Source organism: Corapipo altera, unplaced genomic scaffold (assembly GCF_003945725.1).
Source record: "Corapipo altera isolate COAL_440 unplaced genomic scaffold, ASM394572v1 268, whole genome shotgun sequence".
In the NCBI taxonomy this organism is placed as follows: Eukaryota; Metazoa; Chordata; class Aves; order Passeriformes; family Pipridae; genus Corapipo; species Corapipo altera.
Window position 1 is genome coordinate 1,727,307 of NW_020884901.1, and position 10,795 is coordinate 1,738,101.

The window sequence follows — 10,795 nt, forward strand, 5'->3', positions numbered from 1 at the left end:
GCTGCCTGTACTCTGCCCTCGTGCTGGGTTGTAACACTTGTGTGCCAGAGCAGAACCTGCACCTGGTGGCAGGAGGCAGCTGCTGCTGCGCAGGGGGACTGGTGACAGCACATGTGGCACGGAGGCACAGGAGTGCTGCCTGTGCTGCCAAGTGGAGAAGGCACAAAGCTGCCAGCTCAGGCTGGGGAACGAGGAAAATACGCGGCATCCTGGGCAGTCACAGTGTGTGGGGAGCAAAGGCAGAGGCCACTCATGCTGTAAGGTGGTGTGGCTCACCGCATGTCAGGGGCACGCTGGTGAGGACAGCAAGAATGTCATCTGAGTGAGAGGGTGAGGGCCCAATGACTAATGCCAGTGTGTGCCAGGTGTGGCCCTGGCAGTCAGGGGCAGGTGCCAGACTTGGTGCTGGCAGGATCCCAGTGGGGCCCATCAGCTCCTTCAGGGTAACACGGCCCATCTCTGCTGTTGAAGGGGGGGGGGCAGAGGGCAGTTCCCAAAGCTTAGTGAGCCTCCCTGGAGCATTTGGTTCATGAGCTGCATCTGGATTTTAGTGTGTGGTTTAGTTGAGGGGGTTTTTTTTGGAAGTTGTTTCCTTGCGGAGAGGAAAGGAGAAGGAGGAGCAGCTAATCAGGAGGCCCCTGCAAACATTCAGGGTGATAATATACATATGAACAGAGACAAAATAATACCCCAAGAGCAGCCCATAGCTATCGCTGTTACTGACACAGTTCTGGTTTTATTTCTCCACTGTAACACTTGCAGCTTGCAATGGGTTTTATCTTGTAAAATGTGTACTTAAAAGGGCTTTCAGAGATGAGCTCTCCTGGCTCAGTCTTTACTGCTCTTTCTCCTGCCTTGAAATAAACACCGCAAGCAATCTGAAAGGTCATCTGGCTTTGCTGCTTCTTCTGTAAATGCCTTTGTAAAATGGCATTTTTAAGAGCAGTTAAGTTCAGCTATAGCCTTTGGTAAACCACAGGAGAGCCAAACTCGGACCACAAGAGCTTGAGGGCAGCAGGGAGGGGAGCATCAGAGCCAGGGCTTCCCTCTGGGCTGGTGGGGAGAGCAGGGCTGTATTGCTCCAGATCTGTGGCCTCTTTGGTGTGCTGATCTCCTTCCCCGCTCTGCCATGGCTGTCAGTACAGTCACAGGTAATCCAGAGGAATTCCATGCAGCCAGCTGGCCTTTTGTCTGCCACAACAGAGCTGCAGTGGGGAACAGGCTAAATTGCTAAATTTACTGGGGCAAGAGGAGAGCTGGTGACTGCTGAGCCAGAGGAGATTGTCCCAAACTCCCTGCTCTGGCCTTGCTGCAGAGTTTGGGTACCTGTGCTCCCACACAGAGCCACGAAGCTCATGAAACAGCACGTGAAGCTCTGCCCAAACAGCTGCCTTTCCACAAGCAGCTCCCAGTACTGACCTCCCGAAGATTACAGGGGAAGTAAGGCAGTTTGGAATGTGGAGATTAGAGAGTGAGTGTGGTCAGTAGCATTGCCTGGTGAGGGACACCTGCAGCCAGCTGCAGCCTTGTCATTGTCAGCGTCCCAGCTGACTGATGTGGCCACAATGAGCAGCCTAATTGGAAGAGACAGACTATAGAGCAGAACCAAGCAAGCTCAGTTACTACAGCAATGCAAACCCCATCCCAGACCCACACATCCTAACAGCCTGTTATCCACTCCAGCTCTGGATGCCTGCAGCTGTCAATCTGAAGAAGCCAGTTTCACTCAGTTAAAGGTACAGTTGCTTCCCATCTTTTAAAAATCAAAATAAGGATTTTTTTTTTCTCCTTGGCACAGTGTGCAGCCCAGCAAATGTTAGTTTAACTCAAAAAATCACAGATTATTTGTTTTTCTCCCCCCCCCGAGGAAGAGAAATTTTTTAAAATACGTGATTAGCTGTCTATTCAGATTCATCCCATTTCCTGCTTAAATCTTACAGCTCTTTTAGTAGGAAAACCAAAAGGCACAGAATCTGTATTTCAAAGCTTTATTGGAATGTATATGCCCCTTCTTTCCAGCTCAGGAGACAGCAGGCGTGAATTCCATTTCTAATCTGTGTTAGGCCACCTGCAAAGAGGGGAAGGGAGCCTATGAGTTGCTCCAGCAAAATGCAATTCTTCTTGTCAGCTGAATTATAAACCCGTTCCCTGTGCTGTCTACAGAATGCCAATTCCAATGGAGCCACTCTCTGAGAGTGCTGCTGTGCTGCCAGGCTGTTCCTCATAATCAATATGAAATTTCTGACGATATCAGTATTTCTTTCTGATGCCTTAAGGCTGCAGACCTTGCCCGCCCTGCTTTTTGTGCAGTGAAGGGGTCAAATGGAGCAAGGCACTATTATTTAAGCAGCACATAGCAGTCTGCTGGTTTCTAAGGGAATAGGGAGCTGTTACCCCACTGTGACAGGAGTGGGGTTCTGCCCGATGGGGGACAGGACAGGCACCCGATCGGGCAGGGACGTGCACCTGGCACAGTGTCCACGGTGCTGTCAGGAGGGGTCATCCCAGACCAGCTCCCAAACGAGGTGCACGAGGCAGCGCCTAAGGATTACACAGCTCACAAAATACTGGGAAAAGCGCAAGAACCTGTTTGATTGTGCTAATTAAATGTAAGGCTTTCATAACTGATGGTTGTTTCCTTTAGACTCCCTTAGACCTGGCCCACGGTTGCCTGGCCCAGGGGCACTTCCAGAGCTGAAGAGACAGCCCGTGGCAGGGCTGGGGGGGCTCGGCGAGCCTGGCCTCGAGCCATGGGGCCAAGGGCCCGTGGCCAGTGGGTGCCACCCCGGTGGGTGCTGGACAGCACCGGACCCCGGCCCGCGGGGACCCCCAGCCCGGTGCTGGCTGCCAGAGGCAAAGAGGGGGGAGCCCGGGGGGCCGCTGCCAAAGCCCCCGAGCGCGGGGGGACGCGGGGCTGTGACAGGCGGGGGGGACCCGCTGCGCCCCCCGCCCCGGGGGCTGGGGAGGGGAGCGCGCCCGGGGCTCACCTTGGCCTGGAAGTGGATGCCGTGCTGGAAGGCCTCCTCGTTGTGCAGCGGGACGCGGGAGTCGCAGCCATCGTCCACCAGGTTGTACCGGTTCTTCACCGGCATGGCGGCGGGCGGGCGGCCGCCTCAGCCCGCGGCCACGCCGGGCATCGCGGCCGGCAGCGCCCGCCCCGCCGAGCCCCGGGCGCCGTGCGGGGCTGCGGGCACCCGAGCCCGGCCGCGTTTTGAATGAGCGTCCGCGGGAGCGAGCGGGGCCCCGGCCCCGCCGCGGCGCCATTGGCCCGAAGTTCCCTCATGTGATGCGGGGGGCGGCGGGAGCCGCCCGGCCCTGCCCGGCCGCCCCGCCCCGGCCCCGCCGCGGGGCTCCGGCTGCGGAAGGCAGGTAACGAGAGGATGGTGCCAGGCTCTTTCCGATGGTGTCCCCCTCTCAGCCTTCTCTTCTCCAGACTAACCAGGCCCAGCTCCCGCATTCTCCCCTCCTCAGAGCGATGCTCCAGACCCCTCTCCGTCGCTCCGGTCGGTGCGGGGCACCCCGAGCGCTGCCCGGGCGCTCTGGAGGGAGCAGAGCCCTGCGAATCGGGTAGGGAGGTCTGGCCTCGCAAGGATGGCTCCGTGGGTTTGAACGCACCTGAGGCACCTGGTTGAAGTTTGGTCATAGAGGGTTTGTCTCCACACGTCCAGGATGTCCTGGCCAGACAGCGCCTTTGAACCAGAGAAGCAATGCTATGTCAGACCCTTGGAGGGCACAGAATGCCAAACCCGGGCTGTAAATGTACATTTTCCACGTTAGAAACTCTAAACAGGCAGATACACAATGATTGGGGATCACAGCAGCTCCTGTGTGAGTGGTCACCTAAACCCATTATGTGTGTCCAGTGTTAATGTGACTTACAGCCCTGTTAGTAATTAGCACATGCCCTCTCTCCAAAGCCTGACGCACAGTCATGTCCCATGTCTGCTGCATGACTCAATATACTCTGAGGATTTGTGGCACCCTGTGTGCTCAGGGTGTTCTTTCCTTCCAGCTTCGTCTCGGTGGCAAGGCACTGCCAGGCACAGGTGAGCCCTCACGGATGCCACTCTGGGACACTGACACGCCTGAGAGTGACATTCCTCTCATTGGGCACCAGCATGGGGAAGGGATGAGCTTTGTGCACTGCTGTGATGGCAGGACCCAAGTTTTGTCTTCTGGCTGTTATTACAGCCACACTCCATTTACAGACATGATCAGAAATGTGAACTGTGTAGAATCCAAAGGGTGGCGGGTTGCATGGGTTCCAGTGGATCTCATCTGGGTTTTCCCAAGTTAATTTTTGAGTGATCACTTGTAACTTCTTGTCATATAAATAACTCCCCAGACAGCGGTTTGAACGTTGTTGGACATCGCCTTTTATGTGGCTTTCCCATCAGCAAGAGAGAAAATTCTGGCCACAGGCAGACACGGCACAAGTCCCTGTCTCCATCTCAGGGGCGTAATCACCCTGACCTTCTTGGCATCTTTGAGTACTTGTAAGTCAGTGGGAGATGGGCAAGAGCCAAAAATCCAGAAACTTATAATTAGGAGAGGGAGAAAAAGCTCCAGGAATTAATATTGGTTCACACACTGTGACCCTACATGTTCAAGTATTTTGTGGTATTAGCAACTCCTCCTGGCACTGGTGCTGGTGAAGGTTCTGTGGTCAGCCTTCTGTCTTTGCTAAGGTTTTCTGTTTCCAGACAGGCTTTTTTTCTTCCAAGTTAAAATGTTGCATTATATTGCCATTTAAATATTCACATGTTTATGCTAATCCCTCTTTTATGCAGCATAACTCAATATGGGGTTTGTCTCAGGTATGTTAATAGATCAGTTGGTTTCTGTCCAAGATGCTCCTCTAGATACACATCTCGCCTGCAGATGCATGGGTTTAGTTTTTTGTTGGTGATTTTTTTGTGTGGTCTTTGTGATGATGTTTAGTGCATACTTAGAACGTTTCATGGCACTTTTCTTATCTTGCACATCTCTTGATTAAAAAAATATCAGTTGACCTGAATGAATAACCTAGATTTTGTGTGCAAATGCCCTTGGACTGATTGAGCAAGATTCAGGTCTTTGGTTCTCCTAAGCCCAAGGAGGAGGAGATGCCACCCAGTCAGCCTATGCTCATGCTGCCTTTGATGCTAACGCCAGCAAAGCTCAACTCATAAGGGGAAAAACCTAACACAGCCACTGCTGTTGAGTCTCTGCATTGATTCTGCAATACTCATTTCAGCTGAGGCGTGCATGAACCTGCCATCGTGCTGAGCTGCTCAGACTTTCTCCTCATTACCCTCCCATTGCCACAAGAGCATTCCTGTAGACGTGGGAGCATATGGACTTTGCTCGGGATAGTTATATTTTAAAATCCGATAGAAAGTACAGGATGAAATAACAAGAATGGTCTTTTTATTCCCATCCTGGTGCCATCCAGTATCCCGCAGATTACAAAATCCTTTGGGTAGGAGGAAAGAAACATCTCATGGGAATCCTGAGAAAAAGAAGGCAACTGTGATTTAAAAAAGCTCGAAGTGCCAGTCTCTGTTAGATCACAATTGAATGGAGGTGTTTAATATTCCCTGTTCATGAACTTCTGTGAACTTTTCATAGATCTTAACTCTCCCAAGGTTAATGGTTTGGATCTGTGTTTGAGAATTGAGTTTGAAGGTTGCTAGACTTAAAAAGCTGTTAACTTTTTAATTTGTTTGTTGGTCAAAGAAAATTCTTTGACTCCATTGGAAGTAAGAAATCTGCACGCCTTTTCTTCTGGACAATAAAACTGGCAAGTATATGGAATGAAACAGTTACACAGGACATCGTCACGGATTTAGTATAAACAAACCCTGAGTAGCATTACCCCTTCTTGACCGAGCCGTTGGCCAAACCCCATGGTGGGTGTTTGCATCACATGGAGGTACTGAGGAGTTATTCCTTTGATGTGCAAAGCACTCACAGAAAGTCCCGTTTCTCTGAACGCAGTAGGAGTGAAGCACCAAGACAGCTTCTTGGCTCAGAGCTGCAAGTGTTTTTGCAGGGAACAGGTTTGGATCAGCTTTCTTTCTCAGGCACCGGCTACCAAGATTTCTTTCCTCCTCTTTCTCTCACATGGGTGCACATTTCTGCCTGCACTGCCATTTACTCTGCATGTAAATCCCTCTTCTTCATTTTTTGAAGATGCCTCGACTGTGATCCTGCAGGGTGTTCTTTATCAGTTGCTCAGCTGATTTACAGGGAAGGGAGCTGTTGTTCCCATCGGATCATGTCATATTTTTCCAAACCCACCTTCACAACTCAGATAAAGTTGCTGCAGATCCACTGTATGCTTTCAGCTTTCCAAAGGAGACCTGGTCTTGATGCCAAGGAATTTTCCTCCCTTCTTCTAACCATTTTAAGCGCTTATTTCTGCTCAGCAGCGCTGCGAAGATTTTAAATGATAAATAAGATGTGACATAGCAAGAACAACCAGACAGACATCCAGTAATGGCAGACAAAACCTCTGTTACAGGAAAGCACTTCCATATCATCCTTGTGAGAGCTGAGAGATCTGTGCATGCTTTACCATCCTAGGAGATCTGGGTTTGTCATGCAACTTCATCAACATTATTAATACTTACTTGTGCTGGTGCAATTTTTAGAGCAAAGTCTCTGGTGTACTAACACTCCAGCAGACTTCCTAGAAATGCTGCTGTGGGATGAAATGCGGAGGCAAGAATAGATAAATTAGCTACTGTTGACTGAAATTGTGTGTTGTTACCCTCTGTTGCACTGGGGATTTGAGGAAAACCAAGAAGACTTGCAAACAAAAATCTCTGAGTCTCTGAAGCTGGCACATGACGTGACCTCAGCAGTGACATGTGGAACTCATGGTTTCAGCCCCCTCAGTTAGTGTCGTCCGTGCCCTCTGCGAGCAGAGGGGCTGCTTGGTGAGATGATTATACCAGATTTGCGTTGCTCAAGAACAAACAGAAGCTTAATGTCTCGGCGGTTCGGCACAGGCAATCTGCCCGTCAGGACTGCAGCCTCTTTCATGCATGGCCAGCTCCAAAGGGCTGTGCAGCAGGACTGGGGAATGAGAAATGTCATCTACAATTATGCATATTTTCATCATCTTCTATCATGCAAATCCCCCCCACCCCAAATATGCGGCAAATGTTTTGTTTGCATATGTAGGTCAACCACAAATCTTCCGTGGTCTAACATAAACATGGGCAGCAGGGGTGATGTATATGGATTTAAACCCAGGCTGAAGCATAACTCCACCACGGACATTTTCCAGGAGGAGTTGGTTTATAGATTTATTTTCTTCTGATTTTTCATTTTGCTTTCTTATTGATTTGTGAAAAAGTCCAACTGACAGAAGTTGCGTCGTTGCAAAAAGAGCTACTAACTTCAGACACAGATGGATAGTTCTTCATGAGTAACTTTTTTTTTAATAATAGCTTGAGGAATGTGTTCTTTTTCAGAACAGTACACTAAAGTATTTCTGCAAATTTGCCTCTGGCAGGGGGCCAGTTTTATATAATATTTTAAAAAGATGGTTTGTTCTTTTTTGTAAATTACATGTTACTTGGTTTTTCTTGTCTTGGCTATCTTTGAAAAAGAAAAATGTAGAAAAGAGTGCAGTTACTGTCCTTATGATGCTAGGGAAAAGCTAGACATTTTGATCCCAACTCAGAAACACAAAAGCTTACTAGAAGAATGCAAATTTATTGTTAAAGAAAAATGTTACTTAACCTCATAAGCTTGATGTGTTCCCTTGCCTAACTCATGAATTCCACATACCACGGGTTGGCAGCACAGTTCACCCTCAGTATGAGCTGCTGGGATCAGCACACTGTCATGATGGGAAACTCACACTGTTCACTTACTGCAGCTGTAAAACTGCTTTGTTCCCAGATTCCAGCTTGGACCTGGCAGTTACCTGTGCACACAAACATCAGGTTAGCCATGTCATGGTATAATGACCCAGTAAGTGACGATTTAGGGTAAATGAGGGTGAAGTTGTTATTGAGAGATGAGTAAAATACTGTACGATCAGACAGTATCCTTCCCCATTCCCATAAAATTAGACCTCTTGTATTTGACATCCTGAATTTAATGAGAGTACAGGACATTACAGTTCTCCTGGATGGAATGCACATTCTTGTTCACTTATTATCATGAGACAGTACCAGTTTGTTCTTATCAACAACTCCCTCTGAGCAAGGGTTTCAGGAAACAAGCTTGTGTTTAACAGCACACCATAACTTTAATCTCCCCTCTCCTCACAGGGGACAGATGATCTGAAGTTTTCTATTTCTCTCCAGCTGCTAGATCCAGCTTGCAGTATCCAGCGGGATACACTCTCCTGCATTACCTTGTACCTCATTACCACCCAACCTATACTTTACTCTCCACCCTGCAGTACCTGAATGCCACGTACAGCCTGACCCCACGCTGCACACTGCAGCCCATTTCTATTTATCTCAATAGGAAATAAAGGTTTTCTCCACACAGTCCAGGGCAAAGCAGGTATCTGATTTATTACAGCTTCTCAGGCAGAGAAACAACTAGTCCGTTATTAGCCTGTAAGAAATGTGGATATATCATAACTAGATATAAAAATATTTCCCCTTTGCAATCACTTTGTTTGGTATTTCCCATGCTCCAAAGCCTCTTAATGCCTTGGCCCATCTTAACTCTTTCCCTGGCTTTCCTTCAGCACTGCTGACGTTGGTGAGGATAAATCTGTGTGTTAAAAAATGTTCGTCTGGGAGCCTGGCAGTAAAATGGGAGACAGTCAGAGTCAGGTCACCATTTTAAATCACACTCCAACATCTTTGAATTGCTTTTCTTACAACTGAACTTTTTGTGCCTATGTCAAACATAAGCAAAACATTCCTTTTTCTTCATAATTTGTTCTTACCCAAGGAAGAGGTTTGGAACTGGATGGTCTTTAATGTCCTTCCCAAACCAAACCACTTTGTGATTCTGTGATCTGGTGGTGGTTAGTGAGGCCAAGGATGTACCTTGAGTGATGAACACAGAAAAGACACCACCCAGACAGCTCGTCCTACCAACGTTACCGACCCCTCTGAGCTCCCAAGTTTTTAATTAAAAACTGTCACAGCTATAAAAAAAAATAATGCACATCATTTAAGAGCGAGCTACATCGCCTGAGCCTTCCTGGTCACTTCACATTGTAACTCTAGTTAATTAATTAATTAATTAGTTTCTTTGTTGCCTGCAAGGGTAAATGGCAGAAGACAAGTCAGGCACTGAAAAAATACGGGTGTAAAAAACTTTTAACATGTTCTCAATTTCATTGCCCCATAACCATATCATGAGTGTTGCAGGTGAAGCTCTAGTTTGCTGTTGAAATAAGACAGTGTCTTGGTAATTAAATTTTCATCTTTAAAAACTACAGCTGACTTCTGGAAAAGGGTCCACACGTATGGAACCACCGTTATTGGCACATTGTGTCTGTAAAACACCCGTGTGTGTGTGTGGGGTGAGAATGAGAGATTAATCCAGCTGTTCTTATAACCTGATTTAGCAGATAAAAGATACATTGATATCTCCTGGCCTAGGGAGTTCCACAGTCAGGAGCGTGGTCTTGGCAAGACCTTTTTGTTTTAACTCGCAGCCAACTGAAGTCCCAGCTCTTGCAGCATTTATTTAAATTTTACCCTCATTTAAATGGGTTCTTTGCTGCCTTGATATAGGGCAAGACTCTAGTGACCGCTCCTTCACATAGAATTCTGACCATTCCTGTCTTTTTTCCCCCCAAAGTGTCGGAATTCCCTGCATCCAGGCTGGATTTCCCAGGGCGCAGCGCCACCGCCTGCCCACTGCCCTGCTCTTCCTTAACTCCCCAAATCTGCTTTTGCTCCCTTTTAAGACGTTCTCAATTTCATTGCAACTATATCGCGAGGGATTCCTATATCACAGAATCCTGGAATGGTGTGGGTGGGAAGGGACTTTAAATAGATGATATAGTTCCAACTCCTGCCGTGGGCACGGACAACCTTCCAGCTTGCTCAGGTTGATCACAGAGCTGCTGTTAAGGTTATTAATTCCATTATAAACAGTGTAAAAGCTGTTTCCGTACTTTCTTGCAGTGCGTTTGAGTCGGGCAGTGTAAAGAGTGTTTAAAATCCGGAGATGAAGGGCTGTAGCAGCACTGATTGAGCTGAACCCGAATAGAGCGTAGGAACACCCTTTGTGAGGAGGCAGCGCTCACATGACAGTCGCTCCACCACACGGTAAGGAGCGGATTCAGTGTCTGAGCCCCCCGGGAACGGGTTTCAGTGGTGAACGCAGGGCGGCCACAGGCGGCCGCACCCACAGCCCCCCCTGAGGCGGAGCCGCCATGAGGGAGGAGCTCCGCCCGCTTCCAATATGGCGGCCCCGCCCCGCGCCCTTCGAAATGGCCTCCCCGGGAGCGGCGGGCGGCCCTGCCCCTTTCCAAAATGGCGGAGGCGGCGTCAGCGCGTCACGGCGGCGGGGGGCGGGGCGAGCGGGTCACGGGCCGCGCCGCTGCCATGGCAACGGGCGGGGAGCGGGGGCGGGATGGAGCCGGCCGGGATGGAGCCGGCGGGGATGGGGATGGAACCAGCGGGGATGGAGCCGGAGCCGGCGGGGATGGGAACAGCGGGCAGGGGGGTGGAACGGGCGGGGATGGGGACGGCGGGGATGGAACCGGCTGGGACGGAGCCAGCCCGGGAGGCGGAGGAGCCCCCGGGGTCCCCGGCCCTGCCCGCTGAGCCCCGGCAGGCCGGGCCGCCCGGCGCGGCAGCCCCGGGGGAAGGGGCGC

At 49.7% G+C, this 10,795-nt stretch overlaps 1 protein-coding gene across 1 annotated transcript in view; it reads right to left on the minus strand.

Annotated features, from left to right (window-relative positions):
- The window catches only part of LOC113950359 (carboxyl-terminal PDZ ligand of neuronal nitric oxide synthase protein-like), a 29,405-nt gene extending 26,092 nt beyond the window's left edge, over positions 1–3,313 (minus strand). Inside the window, exon 1 of the mRNA XM_027650126.1 lies at positions 2,988–3,313. Within this exon, the coding sequence (XP_027505927.1) occupies positions 2,988–3,092 (105 nt within the window). The 5' untranslated portion in view covers positions 3,093–3,313. The remainder of the gene's footprint in view (positions 1–2,987) is intronic.
- Positions 3,314–10,795: the final 7,482 nt, after the last annotated feature.